Source organism: Aulonocara stuartgranti, assembly GCF_965226115.1.
Source record: "Aulonocara stuartgranti genome assembly, chromosome: 12".
In the NCBI taxonomy this organism is placed as follows: domain Eukaryota; kingdom Metazoa; phylum Chordata; class Actinopteri; order Cichliformes; family Cichlidae; genus Aulonocara; species Aulonocara stuartgranti.
In genome coordinates this window covers 280,667-305,685 of record NC_138948.1, presented here as the reverse complement: position 1 = coordinate 305,685, position 25,019 = coordinate 280,667, and the positions used below count along the sequence as shown (strand labels likewise).

The following is a 25,019-nucleotide window of genomic DNA, read 5'->3' as shown; positions in this document are numbered from 1 at the left end:
CATATGAGCGCCAGGTTGGTTTCAGCGGCGAATTCGCGATGCAGCTCGAGCTCGTCTTTTGTCTGAGGCGGGTTGACCCCTGACCCCGCTGCCGTAGTCTCCTCTCAGGTAGACGGCAGCTGATCAGCTGATCGTGTTCCACGCGCTGCTGGGGTCGTCACACCTGAGCGACCCCGGACACGGAGTTTAGGAAGAACGCTAGCTACCGGCCGATACCGTGGCTTCTTAGCTGTAACAGAGTTTGACCCGTGAGCCGATTACACGCAACCACGACAGCCACAGCGCAGCAGTTTGTGTGACTGTTGTAAACATGTACACGCGTGTCACAGCTGTGAGCACAGGACAGATCACGTGTTTGTGCTCTGTGACGTCATCTGACCCTACCTGCTCCTCCTCCTTTGAACAGAAGGCCACTCTTCTCTTTTTCTCACTGGGCTCGAGGAAAAGAGGTTAGGGAGAGCAGATGGTTTTGGAAGATGCCCGAGGAGGAAGAGGAGGAATGCTGAGGGGCTCCTGGTTGTGGGAGGAGTTACCTACAGGTTGGGTGCTGAGGGAACCAGCTGAGAAGTTGTTTCCTCTGCACAGTGAACAGGAGACAAGGAGGCTTGATGGAGAAATGAGGAAGTATAGGAAAGCATTCAGAGGAAGAATAGAGGGAGTTGCAGAGGTGAAGGAGTACAGTGAGGAGTATAGAGAGCTGTGTGGTTAATCTCAGAGGACGTGATGTCACAGCTGAATAAAAGCACCCTGAATCCTGGTGTGAATCGACGACACACGTCACAGATTGAACCGCTCACACTGAGCTGCACTTTGGTGTGGACGACGTGCCAAAGGCTGTAACTGCTGCAGTGTGCACGCTGTGTCGTTCTGTGGTGCATTATGGGCAGTCTCCGTCTCTCACTGAGCACGTTCCTCTGACTGGCCAGCTCGGACAACATCCGCCTGTCTGACGCCACTTTAAACCAGCTGAAGGGGGTCTAGATGTGTCCTGACTGTCGGTTGGAGCTGATTGAGTCTTGCCGGGTGGAAGCCACAGGTGGGGGCCGTCCTTGGGGGCTCCGTGGTGGTGATACGTGAAGCTCTGACTCGTTATCGGGTTTTCTGCTGATTGATAATGTTTCTGATCGCTGTTACGGCCTGACGACGTGCGCACACCCTCTCTAATGAAGTCACGTGATCTGAAGCCAGACAGACGAGCGTCTCTTCCTGCGGTGAGGAGATCATATCACAGGTGAAGCACACCTGGTCGCTGTCACATGTGAGCTTGGACACTTTGATAATGAATGTTGGCTGGGGCGCTCCGAGACACACAGGTGATGTTAGAGCCGTTTCAAAATGTGTTGTCTGAGCGGCAATACCCGTTGTTCAGGAGAATCCTGCAGCGGCTTCCTGCGCCCTGGCAGCGGGCGTAAAGTGAAGTGGCCGGGTACACCTCCCCCACTGAAGCCTCGCCTGTGCCAGGCGGTCAGCTCACACCTGTGTCCTGTTTATTTGTCCTGATTGGCCACACCTGACCTGACCTTCCTCTTCTTCTTCTGCAGCTTCTGTCACAAACTGACCTGCAGCATCGAGCCATCGCCTCCTCCTGTTGCTCCTCCCATCATGACACCTCCATCATCCTGTGAGAAGAAGAAGAGGAGGCGCGCAGAGGGCGAGGAGTTGCCTGCTCCCATCGACATCGACACTCCTGAGAGAGGAGAGGAGGAGGAGGAGGAACTGTTCAGTCCTCCCGCTGAAGAGGAACGGGTGAGCAGGAAGGAGAAGAAAAAGAAGAGACGAGAGGAGGAGAAGGTGTTCAGCTCGCCTGCTGAAGATGGACAGGTGAACGGGGAGGAGGAGGAAACCAGCGAGGGGAAGAAGAAGAAGAAGAAGAAGAAGAAGAAGAAGAAGAAAAATAAGAGAAGAGCGGAGGAAGAGGAGGTGTTCAGTTCTCCTTTTTCTTCTGCTGAAGATGCACATGTGAATGGGGAGAAGGAGGAGAAAGAGCAGAGGGGGGACAAACAGGAGGAAACCAGCGAGGCAGAGAGGAAGAAAGAGGAGGAACCGGGTCCCTCGTCTCCTGGTCTGGGTGAACAGCTGAGCAGGAAGGAGAAGAAGAAAAAGAGAAAAAAGAGGAGAGAAGAGGAGGAGGAAGAACTGTTGGCTCCTCCCTCACCTCCTACTGGGGATGAAAAGGTGAGCAGGGAGAAGAAAAGGAAGAAAAAACAGGAGGACAAAGAGCCAGAAAAGAGAAAGGAGGAGAAGGAGGTGTTCTGTTCTCCTCATGGACAGGTGAGCAGAAAAGAGGAGAAGAGCAGCGAGGGAGGAAAGAAGAAAAAGAAAGAGGAAGTGACATCACAGGAAAGGGAGCCTTACAGCGAGACTAAACAAAAGAAGAAGGCGGCGCGCATGGCGAGTGTAGCCACAGCAACAGCAAATGCACATGTGTCGGTTCAAACAGTCAAGAACAGGTTGAAGGAGGAGAGGGGAAGTGAAAGTGTGCAGGAAGTGACATCATGTAATGGAGAGAAGGCAACGAAGAATGTAAATCCTGCAAAGAGGCAGAGAGGTGCAGCGGGGGGTCACGAGGAGGAGGAGAAGAAGAAGAGGAGAACGGAGGCGGCAGCTGATCCTGAAGAGTGAGTTCATAAAGTTCATGTTAACGAGACGTCAGTGAACACAACACAGAAAGATCAGAGACTGAACAAAGCTGGGGAGCCGTGACACCTTACCACCTGCGGCTCCGCACGCTCAGACAGGAAGCAGCGTGGACGCAAAGCTCCTCATGCGGCGTCCATCTTTGTTGTCTCTGCTTTTATGATGATGTCAGCTGATGATGATGATGATGTCATGTGCTTCAGGTTTGACCATAAGTTGTTGGAGGAACTTCAGGAATTTGTTCCTCATGTGAAGAAGAAATCTGCCGATCAGATCAACAAGCTGCTGCGGTACGACTTGGCACGCTTCAAGGCCTTCAAAAAGAAAGGTAACGCTGCTGCAGACGCCACCAGCAGGAAGGTACGAGCACTGCGCATTAACCCTGTGAATGCCTGTCTTCCTCCAGGTGTGTCTCTGCGCTGGGGGCGGTACTCTCAGCTTGAGAACCAGCAAATCGAACAGAACGTGGCCGACTTCTTGGCTCTGACGGGAATCAGCTCAGCGGAGCAGCTTCTGTTTCCTCACAGGTTCAAAGAGCAGGAGCTGGAGATCAGGAGGCTGAAAGCACAGCATCACTTCCTGGAGAACATCGGTACGTAACCAATGCAGAACGACGTTGGGTTCACTTTTATTTATACAGTGCCTAATTGCAACAACAGTCACCTCAGGGCGCGTTTCATATAAACTTCATATATATATATATATATATTAGGGGTGCAACGATACACAAAATTCACGGTTCGGTTCGGTTCGATACTTTGGTGTCACGGTTCGATATTTTTTCGATACAAAAAAAATGTTCATGCCTTTTTAATTTGTCATTTATTAAAATTATAAATATATATTTTAACTCAAAAGTACAGTTTTTAAATTTAACCCTAACCCTTGTGGGTGTTTTTTATTTTGACAGCGAATGCGCACCTGCGGACCACTTATGTGCAGCCCTGGTTATTTAGCTCGTCATATTGCAGCCACAGAAATTCTTTTGTCCATGAAACCATAAAGCTGCACTTTCTTTTTGCCTTATAGTCTGATTTGTCATAACTTTTCCGTTTTGTGGTAAGCTTTTCTTTGGCTGTCACTTCTTCACCCTGACCTGTCTTATTTGGCTCAGCAGAACTAAAATATATATCTGTCTGTGAAGGTTCTCAGTCATCCAGGTTAGAGCTGGGCGATAGAACGATAACGATATGTATCGCGATATAACTTTTACTCGATAGAGAAATTAAACTATCGCGATAGACTTCGCCGCTCTTGTCCTCTTAAAAAAAAAAAAAAAAAAAAAAGGTCAGCCAATCCAAATTAAGTAGCGCAGAGCCGAACCAATCACAGCCGCAGCGTCACGTCACGTGACTTGTTACGTACAGCACAAGTGCCAAGCCGCACGTGTGTTTGTTTGGGAAGCAGCCAGCGGGTAATGGAGGAAATGAGTGTGCCGACTAGAAAAATCAACCGAGCGTGACCGAAGAGAAAACAGGTGATGGTTCCAACGCCGGAGAGATTGTCGAACGGAAGAGCCATAGAAGTTCCGTAGTGTGAAGGTATTTCGGCTATTTCAAGTCTGACAAAAAACAGAGTAGCGTGCACTGTAAATTGTGCCGAAAGCAAGTCTGGAAATACAATAAACTGGTGCATGCGTCACAGTGTGCGCCGCGTTATTGTTTCGGTGAAATGAATTTCTACAATACTGTTAATTCTACTCTCTGCAGTGTTTAAATGCTTACATATACACACAGTTACTGTCCCTCCACACATACGACTCGGTTCTGCTTCTATGCCCCAGCTTTGTTTACTTTTTCCCACCGAGGCTTCTAGACTTCTGATTGGCCAACATTTCTGCACGGTTAGGAATCTAGCGCCACCTGCTGCTTTGGCATGTTCATAGCAGCGTTTTCCTTCATTTCTGCCTTTATGTGTGGACGGGATTATTTTTTAAAACGAAAACGGAAAATCTCCGTTTTCAAAAATACCCGTGTACGTGTGGACGTAGCCTCAGTCTCTGACTGGAAGCGCTAATTCGTCATTCGGCTTTTGTCAGACTAAAGTAACTGTTAAAACTGTTTGAAAAGCTCAGCTATACAACAAGGAGAGATTGAGAATTTCCTTTTAGTTCTCAGTTTATTTGATATTGACAAAAGTTAGTCAGTTTTGTCTGTTCTTCTGTAAAACAAACTAAGATTTATTTTTAGAAGTAATATTTTGTTTCAGAATCAGAATCAGAATCAGAATACTTTATTGATCCCTGGGGGAAATTATTTTTTGTTACAGTGCTCCATTTTAAACCAACATTAAGACAAGACAGACAATACGCTAACTAAGAATAGTACAATATATACATATATATACATACATACATACATAAGTCACTTATAAATAAATATTTGGAAAAGAAACATGTGTAGCTGTAGCAGCAAACAGTGTGTTAAGTGGATGCGTTGTACAGGGAGATGGCCACAGGCAGGAATGATTTCCTGTGTCGTTCAGTGGTGCTTTTCGGTAATCTCAGTCTCTCACTGAACGAGCTCCTGTGACTGACCAGCATGTCATGGAGTGGGTGGGAGGTGTTATCCAACATTGTCTTTATCTTGGACAGCATCCGCCTCTCCGACACCACCTTGAGGGAGTCCAGCTCCATCCCCACAACATTGCTGGCCTTACGGATCAGTTTATTAAGTCTGTTGGCATCTGCGACCCTCAGCCTGCTCCCCCAGCATGCAACAGCATAGAGGATCGCACTGGCCACAACAGACTCATAGAAAATCCTCAGCATTTTCTGGCAGATGTTGAAGGACCTCAGTCGCCTCAAAAAATAGAGACGACTCTGGCCCTTCCTGTAAAGTGCTGTGGTGTTTTTAGCCCAGTCCAGTTTATTGTCAATGTGTACTCCAAGGTATTTATAGTCCTCCACAATGTCAACACTGACCCCCTGGATTGAAACAGGGGTCAAGTGTTTCCTGGTCTTCCTGAAGTCCACGATCAGTTCCTTGGTCTTTGCCACGTTGAGCTGCAGATGATTCTGCTCACACCACGTGACAAAGGAGTCGACCACAGCCCGGTACTCTGTCTCATCATCCCTGCTGATGCATCCAACCACCGCAGAGTCATCAGAAAACTTCTGAAGATGGCAGGTCTCTGTGCAGTGGCTGAAGTCTGTGGTGTAGAGGGTGAAGAGGAAGGGGGAGAGGACAGTCCCCTGTGGTGCCCCTGTGTTGCTGATCACCTTGTCAGACACACACTGTGGGAGACGTACATATTGTGGTCTTCCTGTCAGGTAATCAACAATCCAGGACACCAGAGAAGCATCCACCTGTATCGCTGCTAACTTATCACCCAGGAGGGTCGGCCTGATGGTGTTGAAAGCACTGGAAAAGTCAAAAAACATGACCCTCACAGTGCTCGCCGGCTGGTCCAGATGGGTGTAGACACGATTGAGCAGGTAGATGATGGCGTCCTCTGTTCCGAGACGAGGCTGATAAGCGAACTGAAGGGGATCCAGATGTGGTCTTACTATGGGTCGCAGCTGGTCCAGGATGAGCCTTTCCAGGGTCTTCATGATGTGGGAGGTCAGTGCCACGGGCCTGTAATCCTGGGGGCCACTGGGACGAGGCGTCTTTGGTACAGGGACGAGGCATGATGTCTTCCACATCACCGGGACCCTCTGCAGACTCAGACTCAGCATAAACAGTTTATTTCTAAGTGGAATTGACAATTTAGTCTGTTTTGTTTGTTCTATTTTGAAACTTAAACGCTTTAGCGGCTGCCTTTTGTGTAGTTTGCAATATTTGCCTTTATTTATCTGAAAAAGTCTCATGTTCCTTAAGTACATCTACCCTGTTGAACTTATTATGGGAAATAAATATTTAAATGAAAACAAGCTGCTGATTATTTCACATTTTACTTGTGAGCAACGGCACATTTAAATCTTACAAATATAGTTATTTGGCTTATATCGTGATAGATATCGTTATCGCCTGAAATTAAAAAACATATCGTGATATGAAAAAATCTCATATCGCCCAGCTCTAATCCAGGTCATCGTAGTCAAATATATATCCTGCTGCTTTTACACACGCACTCACATAAGCTCAGTGATTCTCTGCGTGATCAACCTCTCACATGTTTAAGTTTGCTGCAGGAGATTTCACTTGTCATGTTTGCATAGTAAGCTAACGATTAATAAGACGATGTCAGAGGAATTGGTGCACAAATTATCATCACTCACAGATCAGTGCTGTCGCTCTCTATACACAGTTCGCACGATTGCAAAGTGAAAGCAAAAAACAAGCGCAAATTCAAACGCGACTTCAATATGTCACATATTGACAGTGGCTCACCGATGCCAGTGACATAATTACCCAGCTACATTTCTGAAAGAATGCAAAAGCATTGACATATATTTTTCCTACAATAGCCCGACGGGCAGGGAAGAGATAGATTTTGGTAGCCCGACTGAAAAAATCGCTAGCTCCGGGACGTCGGGCTAGCGATATTGCAAGCCCTGTATCTGATTGAGGAATCATGCATCTTTGGAAAAGAGAGTTTATTACAGAGAAATGTCTCTTTCCAAAATAAAAGCTATACTATCCGCTTCTTCTGGGCTATATTCTCAGCAGCATAAGGAGAATCATGTGCTAACAGCTGTCTAAATGACTCGGCTAAAGTTAGTAGCATGCTTGTTGTTTTTGTCTTTGCACTAGGATGATGTCTGCGTAAATGTGCAGTCATATTCGTTGTGTTCCCACTAGTGCTTTCAGGTTAATCTCGTTGAAATGACCTTAACACCACAACACGGCAAATCTCCGTTAACGAGCTACCGCCGATCGCCCCGTGCATGGGGCTAGACGGCCAACACGTTAACGAGCTAACTGCGCTAGCACACTAGCTCCCACCCATGTAATTGAGCATTGCATGGCACATCCAACATACTGTCCATGACTCGCTTACCTTCAGGGTCATACGTCACATGAAAACCAAAATAGTTCCAAACGCCAGATCTGAATGAGGGTGGGGGAGGTGCCCTGCGCTCTTCCTTCTGACGATGCTGTCTGTGTTGAGTGCTCAGTGGATCTGCGCTGGACAGTGCAGCCTAGGCGGAGTAGTCGAACGCAGATTCACTGAGCGCTCAACACAGACAGCATCGTCAGAAGGAAAGTTGATAAAATAAATTACAAATGTTGTATTGTTCGATACATATGCGTACCGAACCGAAAGCACTGTATCGAACGGTTCAATATCAATACGAATATCGTTGCACCCCTAATAAATATATATATATATATATATATATATATATATATATATATATATATTAATGATCTCACTGGAGAAGTGTAGTCGGATGGTAACAAAGAGAGGGAAGGTAGTCAGAACTGAGGGGATTGAACTACCAGAAGGCAACATTGCAGACATAGAGGACAGTTACAAGTACTTGGGGATCCCACAGGCGAATGGGAACCATGAAGAGGCCGCTAGAAAAGCTGCAACCACCAAGTACCTGCAGAGGGTCAGGCAAGTCCTGAGGAGTCAGCTGAATGGTAAGAACAAGATCCGGGCCATCAACACGTACGCCCTGCCCGTGATCAGGTACCCTGCTGGGGTAATAGGCTGGCCAAAGGAGGAGATAGAAGCCACTGACATAAAGACAAGAAAGCTCCTTACCATGCATGGAGGGTTTCACCCCAAATCCAGCACCCTGAGGCTGTACGCTAAGCGGAAGGAAGGGGGCCGGGGACTGGTGAGTGTCAGCACCACAGTCCAGGATGAGACAACGAACATCCAAGAATACATTAGGAAGATGGCCCCAACTGACCGAGTGCTCAGTGAATACCTCAGGCAGCAGAAACCCAAGAAAGAGGAGGGAGACGAGGAACCATCATGGAAGGACAGGCCCCTGCACGGTATGTACCACCGGCAGATAGAGGAGGTGGCTGATATCAAGAAATCCTACCAGTGGCTGGACAAAGCTGGACTGAAAGACAGCACAGAGGCACTAATCATGGCAGCACAAGAACAAGCTCTGAGCACAAGATCCATAGAGGCTGGGGTCTATCACACCAGGCAAGACCCCAGGTGCAGGCTGTGTAAAGATGCCCCAGAGACAATCCAGCACATAACAGCAGGGTGCAAGATGCTAGCAGGCAAGGCATACATGGAACGCCATAACCAAGTGGCCGGCATAGTGTACAGGAACATCTGTGCCGAGTATAACCTGGAAGTCCCGAGGTCAAAATGGGAGATGCCCCCAAGGGTGGTGGAGAATGACCGAGCTAAGATCCTGTGGGACTTCCAGATACAGACGGACAAAATGGTGGTGGCTAACCAACCGGACATAGTGGTGGTAGACAAACAGAAGAAGACGGCCGTAGTGATCGATGTAGCGGTTCCGAATGACAGCAATATCAGGAAGAAGGAACACGAGAAGCTGGAGAAATACCAAGGGCCCAGAGAAGAGCTCGAGAGGATGTGGAGGGTGAAGGTAACGGTGGTCCCCGTGGTAATCGGAGCACTAGGTGCGGTGACTCCCAAGCTAGGCGAGTGGCTCCAGCAGATCCCAGGAACAACATCGGAGATCTCTGTCCAGAAGAGCGCAGTCCTGGGAACAGCTAAGATACTGCGCAGGACCCTCAAGCTCCCAGGCCTCTGGTAGAGGACCCGAGCTTGAAGGATAAACCGCCCGCAGGTTTATCCTATATATATATATATATATATACACACACATATATATATATATATACATATACACACACATATATATATACATATACACACACATATATATATACATACATATACACACACAAATACACTGGAGTTCCTCCAGTGTCCTGTTATATTTTAGACAGCAAGGAGCAGACGGCCGAGTTTATTAAACTCCACGAGACAGCGGTGACGCTAATCTGAAGGCTGGACCGTCCCATTTCACAGCCGTTTACTTCCAGCCTGCCCGACCTTCTGAGGACCCGGCCCACGTAGACCGCGAAGGCCGGGTCCTCAGGAGGATGCAGCCCATGAATTTGAACACAACTAGAGGTTAATAACAGATATGATTCAATGCAGAGAGGTCTATTAACACATAGTGAGTGAGAAAGGTGACTGGAAAGGAATCACCCAGTGCATCATGGGAATCCCCGGCAGCCTACGTCTATTGCAGCATAACTGTCAATAGAAAATTGTATTTAGTAGTCAGTATAATCTTTTAATAATATAAGTTTACATATGGTAGTGATAGGATGTGCGATCCTTAATAGTCTGCAAAAGCTTTGCGTGCATTCCAGAGTGCTCTGGCATTCACATCCACATCCTGGGAGCATGGGAGAGGTCGTACCTTCTCTTATTGTTTTACGGTAGGATTAACGTAGCTATGTCAGTCTTAGTCTAAGTGCCCTTTTTTACATATAGATGAACTGTTTCCAGATTTTCCAGACCAGCAGGTTAAGGGAAGTCGTTTGTGGGGTCACACTCTGACACACAAACATACATACACACCTCCACATTCCAATGTAAGGAACAAACGCCCACTAAAGTATAAATAAAGACCAGGGCAGTCTCAGAGCTGCGAGTCTCTGATCCTCACTCTTGTGCGTGCACTCTGGTGACTGCCCTTCCTAGCAAGAAAACTGTGTGTTTCTCCTCTCTGATTCTCAGCTGAAGAAGTGTTTTAGAATATATCTCTTAACAATAACTAAGGGAGGATTCAGGGTCACCTGGTCCAGCCCTAACTATATGCTTTAGCAAAAAGGAAAGTTTGAAGCCTAATCTTGAAAGTAGAGATAGTGTCTGTCTCCTGAATCCAAACTGGAAGCTGGTTCCACAGAAGAGGGGCCTGAAAACTGAAGGCTCTGCCTCCCATTCTACTTTTAAATACTCTAGGAACAACAAGTAGGCCTGCAGAGCGAGAGCGAAGTGCTCTAATAGGGTGATATGGTACTACAAGGTCATTAAGATAAGATGGGGCCTGATTATTTAAGACCTTGTATGTGAGGAGCAGGATTTTGAATTCTGGATTTAACAGGAAGCCAAAACAGGAGAAATCTGCTCTCTCTTTCTAGTCCCTGTCAGGACTCTTGCTGCAGCATTTTGGATTAGCTGAAGGCTTTTCAGGGAGTTTTTAGGACTTCCTGATAATAATGAATTACAGTCGTCCAGCCTGGAAGTAATAAATGCATGAACTAGTTTTTCAGCGTCACTCTGAGACAGGATATTTCTAACTTTAGAGATGTTGCACAAATGGAAGAACGCAGTCTTACATATTTGTTTAATATGTGCGTTGAAGGACATGTCCTGGTCAAAAATGACTCCAAGGTTCCTCACAGAGTTACTGGAGGCCAAGGTAATGCCATCCAGAGTAAGAATCTGCTTAGATACCATATTTCTAAGCTTTTCAGGGCCGAGTACAATAACCTCAGTTTGATCTGAATGAAGAAGCAGAAAGTTAGCGGCCATCCAGGTCTTTATGTCTTTAAGACATTCCTGCAGTTTAACTCATTGGTGTGTGTTATCTGGCTTCATGGACAGATAGAGCTGGGTGTCATCTGCATAGCAGTGTAAATGTATGCTATGTCTTCTAATGATGCTGCCTAAGGGAAGCATGTATAATGTAAACAGAATTGGTCCTAGCACTGAACCCTGTGGAACTCCATAATTAAGTCTTGCTGTGATTTTAAAATCAGTGATCCCAGTATGACCTTTGATCTTCTTGTCTGTCTGCAGCTGAGGGGATTCCTCGGACATGTGATCAGGTTTACGTCAGAGCCAAGAAGATTTTTGATGAGAGGAATAACATGGGAAGGTCAGAGGTCACGTTGCATGTTCATGGGTTTATGTTTGACTCGTTAACCTGACGGTCACCTGACACAATTTGGGTGTGTTCATTCAGGTTTTCTGAGGATGAGCTATGCTCTCTCACAAAGTTGCAGAAGCTCCACGGCAACGACTGGAAGAGAATCTCAGAGAAGATGGACCGCAGCATCTACTCGCTGGAGAAACGCTTCAACACCATCGGTGAGCTTCCCTGTGACCCCTAACCTCTGAACTCCACTGTGGTCAATCACAGACTGTACTTAGACGACTTGGTCAGATATCTTTAGTGACTTGTTTTAATTTTTTAAAGTAAACGACCCCCATGCTTATTTTGAAAGTTCATTTGTTGGGCTGATCTGGTTGCTGTCGTGGCGCCGAGTCAGAATTCTGCAGATTTGTTCCAGCTGCTCATTGTGACCTGAGACGGAGCAGGTTATTGATCGGTTATTGATCTGTAGAACAGATTTCTCTGCTCAGCCGTGAAAATGCTCTCCTGTCTGTGCGCTCACACCCAGCTCAGGGTCGCGGTACCTGGACTGCAGAGGAAGAGTTGCGCCTTTGGCAGGCTGTCAGGGCTCACCTGGAGATGCTGGTCCAGCAGAGCCCTGCAGGTCTGAGCCGAAACCAGCTGTGCAACAACCTGCCCTGGAAGAGGATCAGCGAGCAGGTGGAGACCCGGTCCTGGATCCAGTGTCGTCTCAAGTGGTCGGTGCTCCTCTGCTCACGTGAACCAGACCGGTACATTCCACGCCAGCAGCGGATCCTCGGGTATAACTCAGGTGTTGGTGTTTTCCAGGTTCTACCTGCTGAAGTCTAAGCTGTCCTCAAAGGGAGTGTTCAACCGAGGTGCCGAGGGGTACGCCGCAAAAATCCACCTCATCAACACGTGAGTGACGCGAACCCATCAGAGCATTCGCTGAGCAGCCAATGAGAATGCAGGACAAACCTCCGGTCATGATGGACATCACTGTGTGTGTGTGTGTGTGTGTGTGTGTGTGTGTGTGTGTGTGTGTGTGTGTGTGTTCAGGCTCTATAACATGCATGTGGACGACGCAGCGGACATCGACTGGGACGAGGTGGCTGGACTCATCGGGTGAGGTCAAACTAGTATTAAGTACACAATAGACTGTACTACAGGCAGTATTGTGGTGTCACACCTGTGTGTGTGTTTCAGGACTGTGACGCCGATGTGTGTGCAGAAGATGTTTTACAGGTTGAAGGTTTCCAGAGTTCCAAACTGGACGAGTTTGTCGTACGCAGGTGAGCAGCTCGAGCTTGGTGTGTGTTCCACTTCCTGTTTGTGTCGCACTGTCAGATTAAACCAGAGTTTAGCTTTGATCATGTGACCCGAGTGTCGGGTCACGTGACCTCAGCTGTTTGTGTGCAGTGTGTTTCCGACCACACAAACACGAGGACACGCCGAATCTGTTCTCCAAAACCAAACCACACAAACAAGTCGTGTCATGTCGAGCATCGAAGAAACCTCCAACCGGAGCACACCTGAGACAGCCCGACCCCTCTGAAGTCTTCTTACCTGTTCGATCACAATGGTAACTAAACTGCTCACCTGGTCAGGAGCAGCTGCGCTGTAGTGCAGCTCAAACTGAGCGGACAGACAGGCGATGAGCACCCCGGGCGTTACTCAGACTGGGGCTCAAACAAAGCCTGGATGTGTGGTCCTTGCATTTAGTACACCCCTCAGATTTCCCAGTTTTCATTGAGCACCTGGATGCAGCATGCAAGCTCTCAGGTTCAGTTGTTCAGAGTAATTCAGGTTTAAGTGTCGTGTTCAGGTGAGCCTGCAGTAATCTGTAATCGCCTGTCTCTCAGAGATCATCGACTTCCTACAGAGCAGAGCCGTCCCTGTCTTGGAGGAGAGACTGAAGAAGTGTGAGCCCCAGGAGGCGCAGGAAGAGGAGGAGAAGGAGAGACTTTATCAGCTCTCTGACATCTTCTCAGAGCTCAGTGACGACGTGGAGCTGGACAACAGCTGACCTGCAGCCAATCAACATGTGGTGTCCCAGTGGACAGACTTTATAAAAACACTTTGAAATCGGGACAGGGAGTGGGTTAAAAAAAGACTTTTATTTTGAAGGTGCAGATGCTTTGTAACATTAAATAAAATTGTTTTGGTATGTTGTGTGTTTGTTCGATCAGAAGCAATGCTCACACTGATAGTTCACAAATAATTAAGTTCATAAACGTTCGAACGTTATTGATCTGTGATTAAAGGAAGTCTGAAGCAGAGGATTGTGGGTAATGCAGCTCATCTGTCAGCGATGGCCCGTACGCCGCCGGCGGTCCTCTTCATGATGTTTGGCACAAACAGGAGTCCTGACATGCGCTCGATGGTTTCTATGGGAACCAGGAAACGCTCCAGAGGAACCTGCTCGCTGATAGGTTCGTTTGGTAACACGTACGAACGGAGCTCCACCCCCTTGCCGTCCGCTTGCTCCAGGATCAGCACCTGAGGGCACATGGGACAGGAGAACTTATCGCCAGCTGACGGGCAGGAGTGCTGACACCATCCGGCGGGTCGCCCTCACCTTAAAGAAGTGTGTCGGCACGGCGACGTGGTTTCGTCCTATCACTTGATATCGAACGTAGAGTTTCCCGTCAGCCTCTTGCCTGAAACACGCACCTGACAATGTCATTCCCAAGCCCCTCCCCTCAGTCATCACAGAAGGATGGGCAGCAGGTTACCTGGGCAGGTAGAGCGGGCCAGTGCAGACGTAGACGTTGAGGTAGCGTTTGGTGAGGGAGCGGCAGAGTTTCTCCAGGTTGTTCCAGGTGTTCTGGTTCAGGTGAGGGTTCTGCTCACAAACACCAGAGATCCATAGAATCAATCAGGTAATCAATACTCTGGATGAGCCTGTCCAGGTAAAAAGTCTCACCTGTGGAGCCACGTTGCTCAGGTAGAACGTGTCGTCCATGGCTTTCTGGCTCCACTTGTGGTTGGCTGCTGCGGCCAGGTGGCCCCTGTCGAACCCGCTCCCCTTGTAGTCGGCATTGGTCGCTCGGTGGAAAACATGAACGCTGCCAATGAATGAAAACAGATGTTACACGTTAAGAATTCAAACAACTTCACAGGTAGAGAAGAACGTCCTTCACCTGTCGCCTCGTTAACCTGCACGGACCACAATTTTCAAGCAAGGAAAGTTGGGGTCACGGTGTTTATCTGCAGCTCTGCTCGCACAGTTGGATTTTTACAGCATCTCAATAAGAGCTGCAGAAAGGCGAGTCCAGCTCGCACCTCATGAGGGCCGGTTCTGGCCCACGTGCCCTGTGTTTGACAGCCCGGTGGGAGAACACTGATGTGAACATGAACTTTACCTGCCCTGTTCCTGTCGCACCTGTCATCCTCTTTGAACTCGCAGTACTTCCTGTCTGACAGTCCGCTCAGGGAGGCGGGGTTTAGCCGCTCTATTACCCAGGATGCAGTACGCGTGCGGGGGTCGTAGGAGGTGACGTAGGATTCTCTGGTCTTGATGTTGCCCAGTGAGGGGAAGCCATACTTCATCACAGCTCCTGAGCTACCTGGACTCACCTAGACACAGAGACACACTCAATCAGCCAATCGGGAACACAGAGACTCCTCCCACTAATTGATCAATAATCCAGAGTATATGGAAGTCTTCTTCCTCAGTGTTTTTATGGACTCACACACCTGAAGGAGCTGCTGCAGCATCGACATGAACAGCGTGCAGCAGATGGTGTAAGTGTTCCTTCTAACTGCATTTTGATACATTCCTAGTTTTATGAGCAGCTGTTAAAGTCACAGCTGGAGCCTGAGTGAATAAAAACTACTTCCTGTTGAGTTGCTGCATGAAGCATGCCGTATGAGCCCAGTGATCATTGATGTCCTTTGTTATGTTACAGCTTCATGTTTGCTTCAGGTCAGCTAGGATCAGTGATGATGGAGGAAATGCAGTCGCAGGGCGGAGGAAACGAGTTCCACAGCAGCCAGATAGAAGAACATACCATGGATTTCATTTTTTTTACCCAGTGAGCCAAATGATTGTGACGTGACAGTCACAGGAGGATGTGCTGTCAGCAGTAGCGGTTTTTGATATGGGCGGTTGCCCGCGGCGGCATCACGGGCATCGGCAAAAAAGAAAAAATAAAGTTGCTCGTACTCATGCTGCCCCGACATCAGCCAGCGCATATTGGGAATGGTACAGGCACCGATCGGTTTTCTATCACCTATTTGCTGGGAGTAAGAGCGCCCTCCGTTTGCGAGGTGCGCCTGCTGCTTGCGGCGGAGTCTCTGGCTGGCTGGAGCAGCGTCTAATAACCAACTCGCAAAATAAAACAAAGCAACAAACACAAAAACACCAGACATCATGATACAAACTTATAATTTGCACCGATGTTTCTTCATAATTCTATACACGAAAAGTGAGCGCGAGAGCCCTCGGTGCGCCTGCGCGGTGCTGAAGTCAAAGTAAACTTTATTGTCATCTCCGCTACAGACAGTCCAGCATATAGAGACGAGACGACGAGGCTGCAGTTACAGCAGTGCAAGTAAACAAACAATAAATATAAGAAGAGTTAGAAAATAAATTTACACTTTAGGACTCGGGGTAAAGGATCAATAACAAATTTATAATTAAGCTTGACGATTTAAAGTCTCACACACGACCCTTTGAAAGGGGAGGGGCCGGCTGCTTCCAAATAGAGCACATTTCATTCAGCATGTTGTAAATCCAAGCCCATCATGTATTCATGATTTGAATCCTGGGTTGTGTGAAATCCCAGAAATAAACCCTCGACAAAGTAAATCTGTGAACTAAGGTGTAGGTCTAGGTTATGTTGTGGTGACCCTTGAGTTGGGGGATTTGTGTTCATACTGAAGAGCAAAATTAAAACCAATGTAAGATGGACAAGAAAAGTTCAAAGCCATCGGGTGCTCAGTTTAGAAAATAGAGAAAAGAAGAGAAACAAGCAACAGATCCAGGTAAGCAGATGTGTGATTGGATAATGGCAGGTCATCCTGAAACAATCAGAATCAGAATACTTTATTAATCCCTAAGGAAATTATGTGGGTTACAGTTGCTCCAAGAAGAAATGGTAAAAATATTAACAGTAACAGACTAAACTCCAAACAATACATTATGTTACAGATTTTACACGTTTAAGAAACAGCACTAATATATACAGATCACTCAATTCTAAATATCAAGGATTAACAGAGGTGATGATAAATAAATATCAAGAAAATTGACAAGAATATTCCAGAGTAGAAAAGAGCGTGTGTAAAAAGGCTGTAGCTGTTGCAGTGTTCACAGTGTGTTAGGTGGAGGAGTTGTACAGGGAGATGGCCACAGGCAGGAATGATTACTGTGTCGTTCAGTGGTGCATTGTGGGTAATCTCAGTCTCTGAGTGTGCTCCTGTCACTAGCCAGCATGTCATGGAGTAGGTGGGAGGTATTATCCATGATTGTCCTTAGCTTGGACAACATCTGCCTCTCAGACACCACCCTAACGGAGTTCAGCTCCATCCTCCTCACAACATTACTGGGCTTGTGGTTCAGTGGTTCACTCAACCTGCTGCCTCTGTATACAACAACAGCATAGAGGATAGTACTGTCCAAAACAGAGATGCCAGAGGGAGTGTTCGCCCAGGCCGCAATACAGGCTAGAAGCGCCACTGGCTGTTACCGACATACAGCAGCAGGGTCTGTCAGTGAGAACCAGCAGAGAGACTCAGCGGCTCCAGTGTGAGCTCAGGCTCGAGTGTTCGCTGTGAAAACAGCAGCTCCGATAAATGAGAGGAGGCTGAAGGAGAGCCGGTCTGCTGTGGGTCTCACAAACAGCTAAAGTGAGATGCGCGCTTTGTAGTCAGTCTCCTGCAAGTTGTAGTTTTTAACACTTCGGAGATCCGGCGTCACGTCGTTAAGCAGAGACGTTAAGCGTCTCCTAACTTGTTTTCCTCATCGGGTCAAGGAAACAATGTTAGGAAAACTAGATAGAAGACACTTTTGGAGCACACACAAGCAAATGCCGGAAGTCTATGACCTCACGCACACTCACCTGCAGCTCTGATGCCTGCACCGTCGGGACTCCCGGTACCGGGATGACCGGAACCCGGCTCATCAGGCCGGCTCCCCCCTCCTCACGCCAGCCTCCGGCGCTCAACAGACGGCTCGCCGCCGCTCCGAGTCCCGCTCCGAACACCAAGGTCGCCCCGGTCCGCCACATGCTGCCGGGTCAGCTGCTGGTGACGCGCTGTGATGACGTCACAGGAATGTATTTAATAAGCGTCTACCTGTCTGTGTGTGTGCAGCAACATTTCGTGTCCACATATTTCACTTTCAGTGATTTTTGTGCCAAATATGTACAACAAAGTCCTAAATTATGTGATTGTTTGCCATTCTTTAAACATAAATCAAATGCAAATTAAATATTATTTATTACACACCTTTTTGTTGACACACCCTCAATTTTAATTTCATTGCGTCCCACAGTCAGTGTTGGAAAGTAACAGAGTACATGAACCACCGTTACCTATTTAAAATACAAAATATGAGTAACTGTATTCCGTTACAGTTACAGTTTAAAAAGGTGGTATTCAGAATACAGTTACTTTGTTGAAATAAAGGATTACACGGCGGTCTTTTCCCGTTTCATATGTTCGGCTATGCCCTCTCTGTTTTTGGTTTCCATGCCGGTGGAAACCCAAACAAAACACGCATTAAGAGGCTCCAATGTCTGTGTCTCAATCTCACGGCCCACGTCACCTCTACATGTGGCCGCATACTGACATGAAGAAATATTTTTAAAAATTACTGTTCAAAAAATGACTTAATAAGAAGGCAACAGGCAGAGTGTTACAGGCATCGCCCTGAAGAATGTAGCCTCGTGGGCAGTGTAGTCCAGCTGTAAGTAAGCTATTAAGACTCGACTGTACGCTGTGTTCGTGTTTCCTCTGAAACAATAAGCTCCGTTGGAGTCTTTCAACGCCTCTCTCTGTCTCTCGCTAGCAAAGTCGACCCAGACAACAAAGTAAAGCTAGTTTTCAGCTACGAGCCCGACACGAACCCGACGTATTAGCCAGAGGTCCCTTTACTACGGTTCAGAGCCGCGGACCTGTTTTATATGGTGAGTGACAGGAGAACGGCGGCTAAGCTGTCATCCCTGTTGGACAACATCTCCCACCCCATGCAGCAGACTGTGACAGCACTGAGCAGCTCCTTCAGTGTGAGACTGCGGCACCCACGGTGTGGGACGGAGAGATTTCGCAGGTCTTTCCTCCCCACTGCTGTCAGACTCCATAATAAAGACTTTAACTGATCAAGCACACACATCCATACATATGCAATAATACTAAGTGCAATAATCCTTTCTGTCATCGTTGTATTTTTACTCAGTTGTATATAGTATTTGTATTTGTATTCTATTTTTTATCTTATTGTATATTTATTGTATTTTATTCTACTGTATATAGTATTTTATTCTATTCTGTACAGTTGTGTACTGTATTTATTCTTATTGTATTCTAATTTTTGCCTCATAACTTTTGCACTGTCCACTTCCTGCTGTGACAAAACAAATTTCCCACGTGTGGGACTAATAAAGGTTATCTTATCTTATCTTATACGCGCCGAATAGTTTTCTATACGAGATCACTGCAAAAAGTGCAGCCTTACCTAATGTCCACCTACTGTTACTCATTATATTAAGATTTAAACATCTAGCTGGTATTGGTGTGGAGAGTAACCTTCAGTAATAGTAATAAATCACACAGCAATAGGACATTCATGTAGTTGTAAAAAACAAGGTAATATATTAAGTAATCCAAAGTATTCAGAATACGTTACTCTCATTGAGTAATGCAGGGGCGTTTTTAGCCCATTTTTTATGAATCAAAGTACCCCCAAAGATTTCTTACTTTTTTTGACAATATTTGCTGTTTGTGTGTCACACTACTAAAAGTATAAAAAGCATACAGTACTTGGTTGAGACGTAACACTTTAACAACAAAAGTATAGAGCCTCCCAAAATGGTTTGTTCCAGCTCTGCCCTGCTCTGGCTCTAGCATCCTTTCTGCCAGAGCGATGGCGGCTGAGACGCAGCGGAGCGGATGTGTGAGTGCCTGGCTTAAAACAGGACATGCTAGCTGCATTTAGCCTTCAGTTACTCTTATATCGTTAGGTAGGAGTCAGGCCATGTTTCTTTTTAGCTGAAAAACATTACACCCAGCTAACCTGCAGTATTGAAAACGTGTTTTCTGACAATGTTTGCTGACCTACAATCCGTCCTGCTCTGTAGTAAAATCAGCAACATTTGACCGTCCTGTTGCTCCCATTGAAATTTATACAGCCTTTTTAAAAGCTAAAACTTAACATTGTCAGTAGCCTGCTGTTGTTACTACTGTCCTGTTTGGAATGGAAGGAGAGAAGCTTGTCCTATTTGCATGTGCCGGTATTAAGCCCAAGGTACTAACTAGCTAACTGACTGGATGCTAATTAGCCTTATAACTCCTGTTGTCTCTCTCTATAATTTATATTAATATTAATATTTTGTACATTTGTATATCATAAGGACTCCTCTATTTTTGGAGTGTATTTTTATGTGTCTGTATTATATTACACATACACATTAAAAGTGAATCCCTGTCCAAAAATGCACTCAGTTTACTTTTTACTCACTATGAGCATCATTCATTATTCTTCCCCACTTATTAAGGTTAGGACATGTATTTTTGTTTTTATTCCAATCCGTTCTTCTTTTGCAGCATTTAAATAACCTTTATCAGATTTGATGGTTTTGTTACAAACTTTTCAAAAAGTGTTTTGCTTTTCTTTCACAAATGTGGGATTAAATAGTGTTAAAATGTACAAAACAGTGATGTCGTGTTTTGTGACGAGGACCCAGGCACAGAGAGACTTGATGAATTTAAGAATCTTTTGATTTAATAAAGACGTTTGAAGACTTGTACAGAGATGGTAAAATTATGACTGATAACGGAGACAAAGACAACAGGCGACGAGGACAGGGAGGAACAGGGCTTTAAATGCACCAAGGAGACAGTCAGAGAGAACTCGGGACAACTGGAGACATTTAAGGATGCAGGGACTGACAGAAGGAAGAAGTTTATCTTGACTGGCTGGGCAGCTGTCTGGGTGCTCAGCACCCCCAAAGCTCTGAGTGCATCAATGAAGGACAGGCCCCTGCACCGTATGTACCACCGGCAGATAGAGGAGGTGGCTGATATCCAGAAGTCCTACCAGTGGCTGGACAAAGCTGGACTGAAAGACAGCACAGAGGCACTAATCATGGCAGCACAGGAACAAGCTCTGAGTACAAGCAGTGGCGTGTCTAGAAAATTTTTGTTGGGGGGGCCAGGTAGGGGCACAGATTTGGAGAAGGGTGGCAGATGTAATTGGCAGATAATGTTTAAAAAAAATTCTACCAACCATTAACCATAATCCAATAACCCTGTAAACCTAATAACCGAATGCGCTTTTAACTCTTATTAGAATGAGATTTTAACCACTACGGTGCAAAGATTTTAGATACTGCGTTGATAAAGTACAAGAGATACAATCAGTCAGTGTTTACTCAGCATTCAAGGACAGCAATATTTGCATAGTATTTTTACGGACATATAGTGCACATATGTTTTGGGCAAAAACATTTTTTAATATTAAAATACGAACATTTCAAATTCAAATTCAAATTTTATTTGTCACACACACACAACCATACACAGTATGACATGGGGGTGAAATGCTTGTAGCTGTACAATGCCCGACCATTAAATGACAGAAGAAAAGTTTTACAATATTTACAATTTACTACAAAAATTTACAAATTAACTTAGGAATTTACAGTAAAGAATGTGCAAATAGCAGAAGAGATTATAAAGATAAGGATTATAAATTACAGGAATTATAGGATTATAGGAAATGTGTGGTGGTGCATGTGGTGACGTGTGTGAGAGTCCAGTCTTATAGTGACGTGTTTGGGAGAGTCCAGTCCTACACCTGGTTCAGGGCCCGAATAGCCTGGGGGAAGAAGCTCCTCTTCATTCTCTCTGTTTTGGCCTTAAGGGAGCGGAAGCGCTTTCCAGACCTCAACAGTGAAAAGAGTCCATTGTTGGGATGGGAGAGGTCCATCATAATCTTCCTAGCTTTGGACTTGCACCGCTTAGTGTAGATGGACAGCAGGTCAGGGAGCTCTGATTGAATGATGCGTTCGGCTGAGCGCACCACTCTTTGCAGATCTCGTCTGTCCTGCTTGGTGCTGTTCCCAAACCAGGTGCAGATGTTTGACGTCAGGACGCTCTCGATGGTGCAGGAGTAGAAGTTCTTGAGCACCTTCAGTGGCAGATGGAAGTCTCTAAGTCTTCTGAGGAAGAAGAGACGCTGACGGGCTTTCTTAACCAGGGTGTTGATGTGACAGGACCATGACAGGTCCTGAGTGATGTGGACACCCAGGTATCGGAAACTGTCCACTCTCTCCACTGGCGTGCCACTGATGATGAGGGGTTTGTAATTCCTCGCCTGCTTTGTAGTGAAGTCCACGATCAGCTCCTTAGTCTTGCTGATGTTTAGGAGGAGGTTATTCTCCTGGCACCAGGTCTCCAGGTTCCTAATCTCCTCCAGGTAGGCCGTCTCGATGTTGTCGGAGATCAGGCCCACAACAGCAGTGTCGTCAGCAAACTTGACAATGGAGGTGGTGTCGGATGTGGCTACACAGTCATAAGTGTACAGTGAGTACAGCGGGGGGCTTAAAACACAGCCCTGAGGCACTCCAGTGCTGAGTGAGATGGAGGGGGAGACTTGTTTTCCTACCCTCACTGATTGGGGTCTGTCTGTGAGGAAGTTGAGGATCCACTGACACAGTGATGAGCTGAGTCCTAGATCCGTCAACTTGGTGAAAAGCTTAAAGGGAATTATTGTGTTGAATGCTGAACTGTAGTCCACGAACAGCATCCTAACATAATTCCCTCTGCCAGTGTCCAGGTGACTCAGGGATGTGTGGAGCAGGTGAGATATGGCATCGTCTGTGGAACGATTAGTCCGGTAAGCAAACTGAAGTGAGTCGATGGTGGCAGGAAGGGAAGAAGTGATGTGATCTCTCATCAGTCTTTCAAAACACTTCATCACAATTGAAGTCAGTGCTACTGGACAGTAGTCATTGTGGCAAGTGGGCTGTTGTTTCTTTGGAACAGGGACAATAATGGACCGTTTGAAGCACGTGGGAACCACAGCTTGGGCCAGGGAGAGGTTGAAGATCTCCGTGAACACCGGTGCTAGTTGATCATTTGTAACAAACAATTGACAAATTAGCCAATGACAATGCAAAACTTTATCTGCCTGTTAAAAAAAGAAGATAATCTTCTCACAAACTGGTGTTTGATTTTGAAACAGGAAAAAAGTGGGGAAACAAATGAAAAGACTAACATTTGAATAAAACCTGAAAGCAAGTAAATACTTTCTCTGCTGCCTTATGGTAAACTTTGGTAATATTGATAAAGAACAACACTGGCTGATGATGAAGTACAGACAGCTGGCATGGTGACACTGCCAGTATTAACCTGCAGGGATGGACTGGGACAGAAAATCGGGCATTTTGACTACAGACCGGCCCACCAGGTATTAGAGCCATAAAGACTTTGAATGAAAACAAATGCTGTTGTGACAGTGATGTACAGTCTTGTTGGTATATGTATGATTTCTTTACATTTTACGTCAGATAAAAACTTTGGTTGTAAGATTCAGATAATTATTTAATAAAAGCTAGATATTTTAAATGAGAATAAGAAAGAAAAGTATTTCTTTGTGCCCCCCTCTCCCTGTTAATGCCCTACCTGGCCCCCTGGCAACACTTTGCTAGACCCGCCCCTGCACAGTTACCAGCTGTCAGCTGCTTAGAAAAGGATCCTGGTGTTATTTGTCTCTCAGAAACAGTTCATAACTTCAACTCATTCATGTCACCTAAAAGGTAAACCTGTTTCTCCATCACCTGTTCAGCTCTGATGGTTCAGTAAGGACATCTCCTGGTTTCATCTTCATGTTTCCCTCTCACCACATATCCAAACCGACATCATGACCAGCAGCTTTACAGCTGTGGCTCCAGCAAACATCAGCTGATACTAGAAATTAATATTAAATAAATTCTGACAACAGCTGATCAAGCTTAAACGTGCTGCTGTTGTTTAGCGCGACATCTGCTGGTTTCCTCTTTCTGGCGCAAAGTGAGCGATAAACAAACAAGAGAGCCGATCAGCTGATCATTGATCAGTTTCATGATTGAAGTAGCAACAGGAGAGGGAGGGGGAGAGAACGAGAGAAGAAGAGGCAGCTGTGCAGCGTAACGACAGAATAAATCCAGCTTTGTGCCTTTTTCCATCCTAGCTAAAGTCCGGGACAAACTGCGTCTCTTCTCAGCTCAATACGAAACGCGTAATATTTTGTCTGAATGAGGGACCATTCCATTTTTTTAAGGAGTCGTTGGCAACTCTACTAACTAACCTTATGAATAAAATAAAGTTCACTATCAGTAACATCATAGCACCACCCAGCTGTATAAAAACTCCGTCAAGCTGGCTAGAACGCAGTACGAGTTATTGTAACTGACTGTAAAAAGTCAGCACAGCTAAAATAAACTCCACCTAAACTTGGTTTGTATCTGACCCAGATAGACTGCAGGTCATAACTTCTTACCTGAAGTTCAGTTCACCTGACACTCGGACTGGTGGCCGCTTCGGGGCTCTCCTCCTGCCTCCCCTTCCCTCATCCACCTGCTGGCCTCTGTGGAAGCCCCGCCATAGCCACCACCAAACAACTGAGTTATTTTTACACATCGACCTGCATCTGGCCAATCCACCACCTCTCATTGTTCATGCCGTTACAAAAAAAATAAAAAATAAGTCACTGGGGATATGCCCGGTATGCCCGATGGCCAGTCCAGCTATGTTAACCTGCAACCAAATCTGCAGCTCCATACAGCAATGTTACGACTTAGATTATATCTTATAACTCATAACTCTTATGTTAGCTCCCCTCAGTAGCATACTGTCTGAAATATTCGACGGCTGCAATAATTCTTTAAGTGTTATTTTTTCCTTGGGATTCTAATTTCACCGAAATTTACTAAACTCAACAAACTTAATATTACTTACCGGGACATTTATTCTGTCCTCATTTTCTTTCACTGAAAAATTGTTTCCTGCAGTGCGTCTTTCGTGCTTGGCTCTCCTACCTTTGCTAACGTGATGCACATAGCGCAGAAAGAAGCCGGTGCTGCATTCACTTACACTCGGATATCTGAGCTTCACCGTGAAAACATAATCGGACATTTGATATTTGATTGAATTTTATTGTTTTACCTTTGGGGTGGCACCTGGGGTGGCCAGTCTGGTTGGGGGGGGGGTGGCCTGTGCCCCCCCAGGCCACCCCGCTGGACACGCCATTGAGTACAAGATCCATAGAGGCTGGGGCCTATCACAGCAGGCAAGACCCCAGGTGCAGGCTGTGTAAAGAAGAAACAATCCAGCACATAACAGCAGGGTGCAAGATGCTAGCAGGCAGGGCATACATGGAACGCCATAACCAAGTGGCCGGCATAGTGTA

At 46.2% G+C, this 25,019-nt stretch overlaps 2 protein-coding genes and 1 long non-coding RNA gene across 3 annotated transcripts; 2 read left to right on the top strand and 1 right to left on the bottom strand.

Moving 5' to 3' along the window:
* The first annotated feature begins 1 nt into the window (after position 1).
* On the top strand, positions 2 to 13,571 carry LOC309718646 (uncharacterized protein). Its single transcript, XM_082554092.1, is given in 11 exon segments — positions 2 to 1,231; positions 1,542 to 2,618; positions 2,841 to 2,965; positions 3,044 to 3,229; positions 11,347 to 11,425; positions 11,513 to 11,637; positions 11,952 to 12,141; positions 12,233 to 12,322; positions 12,464 to 12,529; positions 12,611 to 12,696; positions 13,267 to 13,571. Coding segments are annotated over 11 exon segments (2,256 nt in total). The 5' UTR covers positions 2 to 1,163; the 3' UTR covers positions 13,431 to 13,571.
* endog (endonuclease G) lies at positions 13,503 to 17,664 on the bottom strand. The gene is made up of 6 exons (XM_082554104.1): positions 17,470 to 17,664; positions 14,790 to 14,983; positions 14,331 to 14,472; positions 14,140 to 14,249; positions 13,983 to 14,064; positions 13,503 to 13,903 (listed from the first exon to the last, which is right to left on the bottom strand). Exons 1-6 carry the CDS (start codon positions 17,635 to 17,637, stop codon positions 13,703 to 13,705), a joined length of 897 nt encoding a protein of 298 aa, XP_082410230.1. The 5' UTR covers positions 17,638 to 17,664; the 3' UTR covers positions 13,503 to 13,702.
* On the top strand, positions 14,990 to 16,160 carry LOC309718653. The gene is made up of 2 exons (XR_014280048.1): positions 14,990 to 15,151; positions 15,316 to 16,160. It is a non-coding gene; the product is annotated as an uncharacterized lncRNA (long non-coding RNA).
* Positions 17,665 to 25,019: the final 7,355 nt, after the last annotated feature.